The sequence below is a fragment of the Stegodyphus dumicola genome, chromosome 2, assembly GCF_044657685.1.
Source record: "Stegodyphus dumicola isolate Sdum_Otavi_A_Nest chromosome 2, ASM4465768v1".
In the NCBI taxonomy this organism is placed as follows: domain Eukaryota; kingdom Metazoa; phylum Arthropoda; class Arachnida; order Araneae; family Eresidae; genus Stegodyphus; species Stegodyphus dumicola.
Window position 1 is genome coordinate 55908092 of NC_140769.1, and position 15704 is coordinate 55923795.

The following is a 15704-nucleotide window of genomic DNA, read 5'->3' on the forward strand; positions in this document are numbered from 1 at the left end:
TGCGATCATCTATGAAAACAAAGTTAGATTCATGTGCGCCTTTTTTTATGCAAGGCTTAAAGATTTCATTTTAATATTTTTGGGAAAAAGTGGTAATCTGCTGAACACGTGCAAGGGAAATGAGCCTGTTTATCATTGTTCTTTACCATACTATCACATCAATACCGTCTTGATGATTGCACTCTCTAATCTTGCTGAAAATGCTCAGCCTCCATCTGCTAAAAACGCGTTTGGATCCAGATGTTAAGTTGAATTTTGGCTTACTACTGAAGAGAACAGGTAGCCTATTGTAGAAAATTACAGACTTCTGTAAGCATTAATCAGGATAATGCTTCTTTGGTGTGAGATTAACAAACCGAAGACCATTGCAGTCATAGCACAAGAATTTTTCACATGAGAACTTCTTTGCATACTTTGCCAAAGTACAAGATTTCAGTGGCGGCTCAAGTTTAAGACTTATATGCGCAGCTATGAACTTCCTGTTGTGACATGAAGTTATGAGCAGAAAACTATTTTTTCTACGACGTTTTTCCTACTTCTTATAAACAGTTTCAGAGTTATACGGTATTTCTCCCGTCTTCTTGGCATGCCTTCATGGTGTGGTGGTCTGCACGCTGGACCAGTATTCCAGAGGTCCATGGTTCGATTCCCTGCGAAGGTATTGCTCATTTTTCATCTTCCCTGCTTCCAAAAAATACCTAATGTCTCTACAATGGCGCCCGAACTTAAAGGGTGGTGGATGATGATTCTCCACACCTAGGATTTGGCGATTGGGTCCACGAAAAACCGCAGTCGCCCTTTAAAACAGTAAGGTATTTCTCCTGCCTTCTTGGCTTGCCTTCGTGGTATGGTGGTCTGCACGCTGGGCGCGTATTCCAGAGGTCCGCGGTTCGATTTCCGGCGAAGGCGTTGCTCATTTTTCACTTCTCTTGCTTCCAAAAAAACCTAATATCTCTACAGAGTCATTTATTGTGTCTAGAATTTTTTATTATCTTCTGAACGATATTTTATTATCTCCAGAAGGCAGATATTGTCTATCTTAAAAAATTCAACTTTCGTGCCATTTCACTAATTATCTACCTTACTTCTAAACAGCCGTCCTTTCGTCTCAAAAGTTCTTTCGAATAATATTTCGACAATGTAAAACCATTTTGGTAAACTTTGAAATCAAGCCTTGAATTGCAGAAGTTTAAGAGGAAATATGCCTTAAGCGTTTTTTATTCCTTTATATGGCATTATTTACATTTGAATTTCAGAAACAGATATATCAAAGTGGAATGGATAAGTACGTTTCATTTTTGCTTATTCCGTGAAAGCGTATGTGGAAATGATCGACTTTTTTTAAGAAGTATCATTAAATTTCATGCATGTAGAGATAATTTTGGACACCATTGTACTTTTTTCAGTAATTTGTGAAAGTTAATATTAGAAGTATGGATAGATTTAGATCCCTTCATATTTGTAAGTTATTTAAATACTCACACACACACACACACACACACACACACCAAAAAAAAAAAAAACTGTAACATTGTCGCTTCAAAAATTATGCATTTTTACTGCCATCCCTAATATCTTTTCGTTTACTCTGTGCGATTACAAGAAATTTAAATTTTAAGGTGTAGTCTTCAATCCTTCACTTTTAACGTCACATTTCCAGAGTTCAAAATATCTTAAAATTTATAAAGAACCCTATGCTTTTGTAATTTATAGACACGGTTTTTTTATTTTATATAATATAATGTTGCATGAATTCTGTACTTTTCTATGAAATTTTTTTTATTGCATTGCTTTATATTCGAGACATTGCATAGAATTCATCACATTATATTTTAGCTCATGTGTTTTTGAATGCTTTTTATAAATCATATGCTTAATAATATACTGTATTGCTTCAATGTAGTACATTAATTAATTTCTTTACTAGTAATTTAATCGCGCAAGTCTGCTGTATTACACTAGATTTAATATGATATGTAACGCAGCAATTTAAAAAATAAACTGATCCTAGATAAACGTAATAAATTACTGTAACAAAATCTAATCTCGATTTATTCAAAGAAATTTTCTGTAGCATTTATATGCTGCCTTGCAATCACAGAGTTCACAGAAATATTTCTGGTTAATAAAGAAAGAAATAATGCTTAAAACCCTTGTTTTAAGATCCTGGATAGTGGGCTCATGACTAAAAATGGCCCTATTTAAGTAGATTTCTATTTGATTTCGAAAAATAAGAATGGTCCCATAGAATGAAATCTACCAAATAATAGTGTACTACAGAATGCTACAAGTTGTTTTCAGCAAAGGCTCTCAAAAGTTGACGATAGTGTGACAAGGGGCATTTTCTTGGAAAATAAATTTGTTGCGCTATGTACGAGAAATTTTTTATGCAAATAATAAAAATGAACCAATTCTTTTATCAATATGGAGCTTAAGGTTAAGAAAATTAGAACAGAATAATTAAACGACAAAAATGTGTCCCACATCTTTTCAAAATTAATTTTCTTCACGTAATTCATTTGTTATTGTGGTGCATTAAAATAATTTCAATTCAGATAGAGAATATGTCTACTGTTTAAACATGTTTAAATGATATAATGATGCTTGCTCTTACTTTATCATTTTTTCTATAAGCAGCTTTTATAAATGCATTAATGAGACGTTTCTCATTTACCATCTTTTATTTCTCTTCTTTCCTTTAACCTTTCCTTACTGCAGACAAACTGCCGTTACTTCTGCCCGCCCAGTGCCTTTTGGTTACCAAACCGAACAGCAAATGGCTTATTCACAACTTACATCTCAAACAACAGTACAATCCCAAACATTATCCTCGTCTAACCTTTATACCCAACAACAGGTTCAACAGCAGTATGCAGCTACTAACCTTAACCAACAACAACAATATTTAACATCTCAACAACCCACTTACTTCCCCCTCAGCGATGGCATAGCCACCACCATAACGGCTGCTACTGCTGTGCGAGTCCAAGAAACGAACGATGTCGATGTCAGTGCAACGGGAGCGAGCAAAGCCCTCAAGCCGAATTTTGTTAAGATACCTGGAGACAAAGAAGTCACCGAAGGCAAGATGGTGAGGTTTGACTTACGTGTCAGTGGAAGACCATTCCCAGACGTCTCCTGGTACCTCAACGGAAATCAAGTGGTTGATGACGCAACGCACAAACTCTTGGTCAACGAAGGAGGAGTGCATGCGCTCATGATCACATCCACCAGTAGGACAGATGCCGGCACATATACATGTGTAGCAAAGAACAAAAGTGGAGAGGCCTCCTTCAATGTAAATCTTCACGTTATAGGTGAGTTTTCAATATATGTTGTATATTCAAGTATAGTTTCTAAGTATCTTGTAATTTTCAGTGTGAACAGGATAAATGCTCACATTTTAAAAACAAACGTTTTGAACTCTTTCATGGCGACCATCTCTGATTATTTCCAATGTTTAGAAAACATAAATAACGATCGATATTTTAAGCATTTTCAAGACAAACACAAAAGACTAAAATCATCTGGAATAGTGACTGGCCATCATAGAGAGAGTTCAACAAATTTTGGTTTCGCTTAGAATTACCACAAAAAAGTCTGAGAACCAAACTTTGAGGTAACACTAAAAAAATATGTTTTCCTTGGGCACAAAATTTAAATACTGATTATCTTAATATACTTTTTAATGTCAGGCTGCGGATTTAAGACACGCGTAGTTTCTAAAACAAAATTTAAACATTATAGATATATACTAGAAGATATATATTAGGAGATAACTATGTTTAACTTTACTTATTTCTGTACATCAGTTAGTAATCATAAATTTTGGATAGCTTCTCACTGTTGGTTTTAGTAATAATAACTTTCGCAGTATATATGAAATGTTGACGAAACAAAAGAGTTCATGTTTGATAATTATGCCAGCTGTAATTTTTGAAAACTGTAGATTAACTTAAAAAATTTTATATCATACAGTGTGCAAAATTATTAATATAAACATAAATAGACTTTATTACACGCATAATGCTTGATGAATTAACCCGTTCTTCTTACAGTGCCAATGCCAGTTACAAAAGTAACGTTATATGTGATAATATATTTTTTTTTACAGAAAAAGAACAAATAGTGGCACCCAAATTTGTCGAGCGATTTCAGAGTCTTCATGTTCGAGAGGGTGAACCAGTTACTCTTCATTGCAGAGCAATTGGTACTCCCATTCCGAATATCACTTGGCAAAAAGATGGAGTTCAGATACATTCACAGCCTCCCGATATACTTATAGGTACGTAATCCATAGCTAATACTTGATTTTTAAATAATAAACTATATAGTTACTAATAAACAATCATGTGTAAAATGTTATCAGTAAAATTTATATAGTAGTTAGTAATTTCTATTATTTGCAAATTCTAAAATACTTTATTTATTATTTTTAATACGATATTCTGCTTATCTACCTGCTGTCCCAGTAAAAGTAATTTGTTAGTCTTCATATTTAAGAGCATTATTCTAGCTATAAATTCATCGGATTACTCTGATTTACAGACTCATAATATTGTACGTTATTTACTGGCCTTGAAATTTAAAGCTTTATCATTTTGTGTAAATATGAACGAATAATTCACCATGACTGAGAAAATTTCAATCTGAACTGTTAATTAAATTAATACTCTACAGCTTATAGCGTTAAGCTTGTAAATTATTTTAAGATTAAAAATATATTTAATATCTGATCTGCTTCGAATATCATAGCGATCTGCTTCGAATATCATAGCGATCTGCTTCGAATATACGTAGCGACGCTTAACCTAAATCTTATATGTCATAAGTAGTGAGATCTGTAACTCGCTTAATTTAATACGACCTATTTGTATACCGGATTAATATTTTTTATAATTAGTTAAAATTTTTCAAAATATCATCGCTAAAGCCAATGTACTTATTCTGCCGGTTGATCCTTTGTAATACTCACACAAACCATCATCGTCAGCTTATCCAGCAGGCCAAGAATAGCTTCCATGATATTCTGGGCCATATTATCTTGGCCGTCGTGCTTTTTTCCATACATAGGAAGCCTAGTTTTCTAAAAAACTCAGATATGAGCTAGTGCTGGCTAGTAGAGTTGTATGGCCACTGGACAAGGCTGGGTTCAGTGAAGGCTTTATTGAACAGAATCGAATTTTATGAAGAATGGATGAACAATTCATATAAAGTCAAATTGATTTTGTTGTAAGGTATTGAATAATTAAGCTAAAGGATGAATTCATTTTCATAAATTAATTTTGTAAAATTTGACGAACTTTTGACTGCACAGAAAAAAGCATGGAACTACTGATCATTAACGATATTTTATTTGTTTTCCTTGCACCAATCATTATTTTAACAGTAAATTTATTATTCAATTTAGAAACCAGTGATGGTGCTTCTACCATATACTTCAATCGAGTGACTATTTTAGATTCAGCATGGTATCAATGCACAGCTCAAAATCAGGCAGGAAGTACTGCTACAAGAGCCAGGCTGTACGTAGAAAGTAAGTAAAATCAAGTATTTGTAAAATATAGAATCAAAAATTTCGTATCATAAAATTATATAATTTTGTTTCAGCTTACAGTGCATAATTCGTCATATTATCTATAAGATGTTTCATTTTTATTTTTGTGTCCAGTAGTTTTATAAACCATACTCATTAAACGGTTTCTCTGTCTTCATTCCAGGCGAAACAGCTCCAGTACCGGAGCCTTGGAGGCTAAACTTGCCCAGACCACAGAAAGTTATCGCTCCCGAGTAAGTTGAACAAATTTTGAAAAATAGAAGTTCATTTTTATATATCTCATTTATTTCTGTAGTTATTATACATTGACTGCGGTTGCAATTTCTTAACTGCAACTGAATATCTCATTTTGCGATATGGCAGAAGTGATTGTTTTGAACTTTGGAAGCCCCATATTTTTATATTACAAGACATATTACTACTTTAATTTGTAATGTCGATCTGTTCACTTAAACTTGGGGGTTAGGTTACAACAATTGTTTCTGCTGTACAATTACAGGAACAATTAAAGCTCATTATAACTATGATAAAAAAGTAAAAGTATTGCAAAAGGCTATTTAGCAGTTGTCCGTAATTAAAAAAGTTTTAAACGAATTCGAGAGAAGAATTAATTTCGTCTTATTAAACATTAGTAAAAAATGTATGATTTTATTTCACTCATAGAGGTTTGAAGAAAATTTCAGGAGTTCTCTTTTTATTCGCCTTAACGAATATCATTTCACCGAATAGTATTGAAATGAATGGCACTGCATCTTACGAATCATCATTGTTGCAGAAATAAGCTTATTCACTTTTCGTAATTTGCTTCGTAAATTGCATGAAGTGTTAACCAATTTAACACTTATTTTAATTCAGGTACATAAAGTACCAATAATTTATAATACCTCAATATTTTATTTTTAAAAACTAATGTGAAGTTTATGCATACTGATATATTTATCTCTGAAAACACATGTAGACTTTTCTTAATAAGAAATTTAGGACGTACCTTACTGTATTTATCTTGTTATTTTATAGGGGTTCTCCTCCTCGCGAAGTTGTATGGTTGAAACCAGTGGAAAGGGCAGCACCGAGAGCGAGGGCTCCAGAAGAAGAAAGACCCCCACAGAAACCAGCCTTCACCACCCACATCCGAGACTTGAATTTACAAGAAGGAGACCGAGCACATTTTGATGCCAGATTGATTCCTATAGGAGATCCAACCATGGTTATTGAGTGGTACGTCAATGGAAAACCAGTAGAAGCCAGTAAGTATTCAATGGTGTGAAATATATCAATGCTCGATTTTTGAAATTTAATGACTTAACAATTAGTTTTTTTTATAAAACCCCAAACAACTAGAAATTTATTTCTGTCTTATTTTCGAAGTATAGCCAGCGAGCGACCTATTTAATGCATTGTTAGCTGTATTGGCTGATTAATGATAGACGCAGATGTTGATCCATCAGCTTTGTATACATTAAATTTTTTGGTGTCTTAGTAGAAAAGCTAATTGTTTGCAATTTTTAATAGCGCCTCATTTTCAAAGGAATCTCTTTAAAGGTTAAAAAATTGGAAATTTTTATTAGTTTGTTAAAGTGAGATATTTTGTTTTACGTTTCTGGAAAATAGGAAAATGTTCTCCAGATACTAAAAATCATTAATTTTGGATTCGTTTCTGTTGCTTATTTTTTAAGCTTATTTTATTGCTTAATTTGAATGGAAATGGGTTGGAATAAAACATCTATAAATCCGTCTAGTGTTGTTATATGATTTAGTTATTCTTTATGGATGTCTTACAGTGTTATCGTGTGTGATGATCCGATCTCCTGATTTCGTGCTTTTCAATTTCATTCCAGGCTCTCGCGTTATGACGACTTATAACTTTGGGTATGTAGCCCTCACATTGTTGCATGTATATGCTGAGGATTCCGGAGTATACATGTGCAGAGCTGTGAATGAAGCCGGGGAGGCCACAACTACAGCCACTCTAAGATGTGTCCGTAAGTATTCCTTTAGTCAAATTATTTAATATTATATTTAATAAGAAATTCTTCATTTACTCAAAGAGCCTATTATTAGCAAGCAGCCGAAGATGTTCTTCAGAAATTTATGATACACGATTAACAGTTTAAAGACACTTTATATTACTTCAAATCGTTATAAAAACAACTTATGTATGGTATTTTAACAGGTTTAGAAAATTTTTATGACTGCGTTCTTACCCTGTTTTATATATGTATTTCAATTTGTAGTATTGCATCAATTTTCTTTCAGTTTTAAGTTCATTTATTTTTTTTTATCTGATGTTTATGTATATCATTATTATTAATTCAAATCGAATTCAATTATTTGTATTACACGAATTTTATTGAACATGTATTCAAATTCAGAAAGAGAAAATTACAACTAAAAACCTTTTATACCTCTTTGTATAGGTAAGAATTCTTGAATAAGTGGACTTTCTATAATTAAAATTATAGTGTGAAATTAAACTAGAACAACTGACTTCTTGGATTCGAGAATCTACTTGCTCTTGAATCTGAATGAAATTTTGCCTACTCTGTTTAAAATGTATTGCAGGGCTAAGTATCATTTTTGATCCACAAAGGTTATACCTACCTTCATTTGATTAATTTATCGGCTGCATTAATAGGTGCCAACAGACGTTTCGTTGACAAATATACAGCTTACAATAAATCTTTTGAGTAGACAAAGAACAGTACTGTTGGTTACAATTATACTAATAATACTTCTGCTGGTTACTGTATACAACTATACTATTGTGCTACAAAATTATAGCAGGAAAAGTAAAATATTACATTTTAAAATCATGTAAAATGTATATAAATAATGCCAAATGTAATATTAACTGAAATTAGCTAAACGTGTTAACTTCGTTAGACGAAGTCTGAGAAAGTAGTTCATTAATGAAATCAGTAATATCAAACATATTACCAATTTGTGGTAGATGATGAAATTGTGCATAATTTATAATAGAGCAATAATCTTAAAAGTATAAAAATAGTTATAATGAGTATCAATGAAAATAATAACAAGTACACAGTCCGATAGATAAATATTAATAACATACAGTTACAATAAATAATACTGAAAACAGTAATACTAATACTAATATCTATACATTATTATTAATGCTGATTACTAATTAAATGTGTTTGACGAAAGCCTCTTCTGGTTTGTAATAAGTCGCATTTCAGTCTCCAAGTATCTGAATTGTTCTCGACTCTTGCGTTTTTAATAATTAATATGTAATTTAAATTTTTCCAGCTCGCTCAAAGATTGAACGTGCTCCGCAACATCCAGAGAGCGTCGAAGCCATTAGGCATTTGGAAGACTATTCGAAATATCAGAAACAGGAATCTATAGAAGAAATGATTTCGCAGCAAAAGCCTGTCTTCATCAAGCCTCTTCGTCCAATCGAGAACATTTTGGAAGGGGGTTTCGCTCATTTCGAGGCGCAGATAACACCTGTCAGCGACTCGACGATGAAAGTGGAATGGCTCTTCAATGGACAACCGCTAAGAGCAGGCAAGTACTTTGTTTTCTTTTTTCTTAGGTTCTCATAATAATCACTTAACGGCGATTTGACCTTGATTACTGTACATTAATAAAGACACCATGACTCATAAAGTCCGTACTTTTATTTCAGGCACGCGTATAAGTACTACTTTCAGCTTTGGTTATGTGGCGTTGAATATCTCTTATGTACGAGCTGAGGATTCGGGCGTCTACATGTGCAAAGCCACCAATCAGATGGGAGAAGCCATCTCAACAGCTACATTGAAAGTGAAAGGTACGTCTTTAAGCATCTGATGTTCAATCTCTTTCATGTTTTAAATACCTGGTGTTTATTTGTGCCGTTCAACAACTCAACAACCAAGCTACACCTAAAAATTACCGTAATCTGTACCGAAAATTAACCCTTTTCTATAAATATTGTTAGCCTTAGTAATAATTTGCGCTAAACACCTTTTAATATAAAATTATTGTTGGTCTCGCATAACATCTATTTAAAAAGCCAACAAAAATAAACAATTTTACTAAAGCCTTTAAGATGAAATATTCTTGCTAACCATGAAATTTAAGACAAATGCGTTTATAATGATCTCTGATGCAGTGATACTGAATCTGAGTTGGCATAAATGGCTTAATGTCTAAGGATGCAATGAAACCAAAATAAAAAATGTTGACGGAAAATATAAAAGAAATCTTATAATGCAAAACGTTAAAATAAAATATGATCTTCAGTTAGATTAGCTGTGGTAGGTTAGGTTATTTAATTACGGCAAAGCCTCGAGGGCTATCTGCCTAAGGGGGGTATGCCTTCGTGGAGGACTTTCTAAGGGTAACTCGCTCGTATACACGTTAAACATGGAGAAAACCACGAAAACACCTGTGCAGCCAGCCCGTTCGGGGGATTCGAACCTCGGACCGAACTACCAGTGTTCAGTGATTTTACCAGTCAGCCGCTGGTGGGCTTAACTGTAGTAGAAAGTAAATGAAGTATTTTGTTATCTGAGTTTTCTAGCTCAAGAAACTGTAGAAAAAATAATTGTAAACTTCGGATGCTAAAAAACGATAAGGCCATAAAAATAAAAATTTTCATTAAATTGCCCACAAACTGTGTACTATTTATAATTTTTTGACGAAAGCTATTTATTTGTCTCTAATAATAAATTGTGGATATCACCATGAATGCATAAATAATAATTTAATGACATTAGCTGTTATTTTTAACTTCAAGTACTTATGAAAGTTTCTTTTTAATGGAATGGAACCTATTTCCCTTTTTAGTGACTGAACAAGTGACCTCAAGTTTGGGAATTCCAGAGCAACAGAGCTACATTCAGAAAACGCAAGAGCTGGAAGCTTATCAGTCGATGCAACGACAAACTTTCGTGGAAGTGGACCAAACCGTCAGACAGAAGCCCTGTTTCAAAACTCAACTTGTGGAGAAATTAGAACTGAATGAAGGAAAGACAGCTCATTTTGAGGCACGTCTTGAACCTTCAGGAGATTCCACAATGAGAGTAGAGTGGATGAAAGACGGAAAGCCTGTAGAAGCCAGTGAGTAATTTTTAAATTGTAACTTTGCAAAAAAAAAAAAAAAATCACTCGCTGTTTTAACATAATAACTTAAGATTTTTTAATATTTAATAATGCTAGTTCTGTCAGACAACAATTTTTACATTTTATACAGCATTTAAAATTTGCTTTTGTAAGCGGATGAACTTATTTTTACCATTTATTCATTCATATCCTCAAAGGATATATGAGAATGTTTTTAGAATACCTTATTGTATCTCTCACAAAACAGCCTCTTATCACAGGGCAACTGCTTATTTAAAAGAGTTTTGTAAGGGAAACAAAGATGTTGCACGTCAGTCAGCCTTACGTATGTGCTGCAGTATGTTGCTGGAAAAACCACAAAAATTACGATTCTGAAGTACTTAACATGATTTTTATATGTAACTATCAAATTATTCTGTACAAAATAGTCTATAAATTATTTTTTGCATTCTGAATGTAGATCAGAACATTAGAAGAAATTAATCAGCTTAATAGCGCGTTAAAAGTTTAGGAATATCTGATAATAGGTATCTGATAATAGCTAAATTTTGGAATTTTACAGGAAAATTAGTAAAGGAATGTAAATAATAATTTATATTTTTGCTTTTTTTAAGGCTCCAGGATCTCAACTTTCTTCAATTTCGGATATGTGTCACTTACAATACGAGGTGTTGACGCTCGAGATACTGGTACATACACATGCGTCGCTACAAATTGCATGGGCAGCGCTTCGACTACTTCTAGACTTATATGTATAAGTAAGTATGTCAGCTATATGTGCAATATGAATATTTATTTAATAAAATAAAGCAAAAAATATTTATAAAAAAATAAGAATTTTATTTTTATTCACACTAAAAATATACGCCACATGCGAATAATCGTTGTCTTGTCTTTCATTTAGAATCTGTAAGCACAAACAGGTTGGGGACTAAATTTTAGGCTAAGAGTTTTAGATTTATGGGTATATAAGAAATCTGAAGTATTAAGACAATGGTCTAGGCATGGAAATTGTTTATTTTGGTAATCCAAAATCTCATAAAATTGTGGATTATATGTTTCTTACAGCGAACACTTAAATACTAATATCTAATATATATATAATAAAATTCTAATATCCAGTACGTATACATATACCATATTCATAAATTAATTATCGTTTTAAATATGATTATGCCACTGAAGCAAAATCCAAATCCATTAACATTTGTCTTTTATACCAGAAAGTGGAAAAATGCAGTTAAGCAATATTTGAAGTCCTAGTTAGATAATAACTGAATGCATCTGTTGAACGCTAAAACAGTTGTTATTTTAGGACAGTAAATAACAGCTAAGCATATTTTTCTTTATAATTTTATCGATTTTTAGAAGTCGTAATGAAAGGGCGAAAATGGACTAAATGATATATTACTTATGAAATTAATTACTTTCAGTAGACGTTTAAAATGCTTTCTCTATTTTTAGGCAAAAAGAGCATAGTTGTTGAATCTCAACACCCTGAAGGTCTTGAAAAGATTCAGCATCTTGAAGACTATTCTCGATACCAGAGGGATGTACGAGAGGATGTGAGTTTCACTGTAAAGCCCACTTTTACCGCTGAGCTCACTGGAAAAAGTCAGTTGATTGAAGGACAAAGTGCTCATTTCGAAACACGATTGGAGCCAATGGGAGATCCTAGTATGACCGTGGAATGGTTTTTTAATGGCCGACCACTTACCACTGGTAGGTGAAAGATCTATAATATATATGTAATATGCACAGAACCCTATGAAAGGCAGTCAAGAAAAATGAACAAAAATAAATTAATCAAATAACTAATAAAATAATCAATAATTAAAATTAAAATTGAATAAAATGTAAAAAAATGCATAAAACTTAAAAAATTAATTAATGGATAATAAATGATTAAAAAATAAAATAAAATACTGGACCTTGTCTTCCTTGGGGCTTATGCTGGAATTATAATTTCACTCAAAGCAAAGGAAAAGCTCAATAAGACTCCTGCTGAATTTAAGCTCCGAATATACAGTATAAGCATATTAAGAATATACAGTAGGGCTAATTTAAGTGATGAACAGAAACAAAGATCCTTCTTTATCCTGCACACCAATGACCAAATTAAATTGTTTAAAGCATCAGTAAGGAAAATAGAGATAATGCTAGAGCAGGATGACAGTACGGAAGGAAATTTTAAAGGAAGTATATAGGTACGAAAACAAAGAAAAAAGAACCTAATACTTTCAGGCCACGATCCTTTGCCGATATAATTCTAGCTACCAAGTAAAACGTGCTGGGAGAAAAAGGATAAATTTTTAATGTTAATTTTTCACCAAAATAGTATTTCCGAAATCAGAAAATACTTTCTGCTGAAAATTATAATTCAGTTACATAAATGAAGCGTTGGCTCCGGTGCGCTCTGACTAGAATTATGATTTATCTCAAAAACTGAAAAATGCCGGAGCCGGACTCCAGTAGGCTCCGATGGAATTTAAACTCTGGTTCTAATTCGTTCAGTGTAATGTGAGGTATAACTTGTTTCATTTCCTTAATTTAAAATTCGATATTAACCGTGAAAAAAATATTAATATCTTAAATAAAAAAATTCTTTATAATTCTGTGACTTTTATTCGTGAATCACGTGAGTAACAGTGCAAGCTGAAAGTTTCACTTTAAGAAAGAAAAGAATTATGTACTTCTGGTATCACCCAGCTTCAGTATTTTCGGAGCCGTTTGTGATCAGTATAGTCGGCGCCCTTTATAATTAAGCATATTAATAATTTAAAACGAAAGGTGCATTTATTTAGTTGTTATTTGTGATGACAACTTAGCTGGTGCCTTCCGAAAATTGGTGCCCAAGCCGGATGTCCATGTCGCCTATGCTTATAAATGGCACTACTTCAGATAACCCTGTATTTCTTTCCAACATGATCTTTCGTACTGTATCAGATCTTATATTTCATGATTCATAATATATCTTTATGAATAAGTAAATTACAAATTTATAAAGTGTTTTTTTCTTCAGGACACCGCTTCAAGACATATTTTGATTTTGGTTACGTTGCTCTGGACATTTTGTACGTATTCCCTGAAGATACAGGAACGTTCACTGTTGTTGCCAAAAACTCTATTGGACAAGCAACACTTTCGAAGCAAGTTCACGTACAAGGTAATGTATGCTTTACTATGTTATAAGAAGATATATTTTTTTAAAGTAATGATTTTCGCATTCTAAAAATTTGAATTAGGCTTTTTACATGTGTTGCTATTTGTTACAATTTTCTGGCATTTTAAAACTAAAATAAAAGTTTGTTTTTCTAATAAAAATAAGTCATATAAAAGTGTTTTGTGTTTCTTTACAGCATTATTTAGGTGGTAAAATTATTTAAATTTATTCGTCAATTTCAGCTTACTGAAAACTATTCATATTGTAGATTTACAAATAATGTTGAATTTAAATTTAAAAGCATTATTATAATTAAATTCTTATCTAAAATATCTGAAATTAGCAAAAACCTTAGTTCCCATAAATTTCAAATAAATTTGAAATATAAAGTCAATATGTATTGAAACATATTCTGGGTACTAGATCGTAATTAAAATAATATAATAGTTCAGTCAATACTAAATTTTGTATTTTGTATTTTAACTGTATCTTCTAATATTTTAGTACAAACTCTTACTCAATGAAATTTATCTTTTAAATTTGACTTCAGAATCATTTACATTAAATCAGATTTATGAAAATAACATTTCTTGTTATTTATAGTGGCATCAGCCGCTGTAAAATTGTCAATGAAACAAAATGCTCGTTTAAGTTGCCTTATTTCTCTGTCTCTTTCTCTCTCTCTCTCTATATATATATACTAAAATACTATATTTAATTATCATACTCTCATTTTCCAGCCAAAACCTCGGTAGATACCTCAACTATTCACGAAATCGAAGAAAAAATTGAATATTTAGAACGCCCACCTCATGTGGATACTGACAGTTTCATAGAAGAGATCTCCAAGACCAAGCCTTATTTTCCTATTACTCTACACAGCCCCAAACCCTTACGAGAAGGTGAAAGGGTACACTTAGAATGTAGAGTCGAACCAGTAGGAGATCCAACGTTGAAGATTGAGTGGTTCTTTAATGGAAAACCTCTGCCTTCTGGTAAGTAACACACATAACATTCCTTGTCAGTGTGAATATTGTGTATCTTTTTAGTGGGTTTTTTTCGGTCAAAATACAGAACGAATTAAAAATAATTATGTTATTCATCAATATTTTGCGAAGAAACGAGTATACACATTTTGTAAAATAAGAAATCAGTTTCTTTACATTGATGGAAGAAAAGTAAGACTGTTTATATTAGCTAAAAATTATACAAGAAATTTTAGAAGTAAGCTTGACCTTTTGTCACAACTTGTGAATGACAAATTCAAATGCTACATGTTTATGGCAAACTATGTTATGTTTCTTTTAAAACATAAATTCGTAACAGACAGATAGACTCAATGCAGTAAGCTACTCCAATGTTATAGACTTTATGAATCTAGATTTAATTTTCTGCTGATACTTATGTGATGTTTGCATGATGCTAAAAACCAGTTAATATTTCAGCCGCATGAACATTAGACACATCTTGAAAAATAAATTTAGAGAATAATCTAGGTTTTTTTAAATACCTCGAGGTAACATCTTAATCTGTACATCCGCTATATATATTTCGCAAAACTTAAAAACGTTTAGTTCACATTACTTGTAATTTCTTTTATTTTCTCTTCGGCAACACAAAATGACTGCTTCGAACGAAATGCTCGATATGACGGACTGCGTTCACAGCGCTGTAGAATTTGATTGTATGCAGATTGAGAGTTTTGTGCGGCAAGAATAATGTATCATTTTAACGCATGTGGTTACTATATATGATGCTGACACCAAACTTTCATAAATAAAAATGTGTTTGTTTCATTTATGATTTCAGACAACGCAAGGTATATATTGTTGTGTGGAATAAGGTTTTGTTAAAATATCTCGGGTCATTTCGATTCATTTTGAAAAATTTAGATTTGAAGTATATATTTAG

The 15704-nt window shown here is 32.3% G+C and overlaps 1 protein-coding gene across 1 annotated transcript in view; it reads left to right on the forward strand.

Annotated features, from left to right (window-relative positions):
* The window catches only part of LOC118183992 (uncharacterized), a 543427-nt gene that overhangs the window by 282057 nt on the left and 245666 nt on the right, over positions 1-15704 (forward strand). The window contains exons 48-60 of the mRNA XM_085809921.1: positions 2719-3317; positions 4115-4285; positions 5411-5536; positions 5721-5790; positions 6575-6804; positions 7396-7539; positions 8828-9088; positions 9210-9353; positions 10355-10627; positions 11245-11388; positions 12095-12352; positions 13653-13796; positions 14534-14788. Coding sequence (XP_085666047.1) covers positions 2719-3317; positions 4115-4285; positions 5411-5536; positions 5721-5790; positions 6575-6804; positions 7396-7539; positions 8828-9088; positions 9210-9353; positions 10355-10627; positions 11245-11388; positions 12095-12352; positions 13653-13796; positions 14534-14788 — 2819 coding nt within the window. The remainder of the gene's footprint in view (positions 1-2718; positions 3318-4114; positions 4286-5410; positions 5537-5720; positions 5791-6574; positions 6805-7395; positions 7540-8827; positions 9089-9209; positions 9354-10354; positions 10628-11244; positions 11389-12094; positions 12353-13652; positions 13797-14533; positions 14789-15704) is intronic.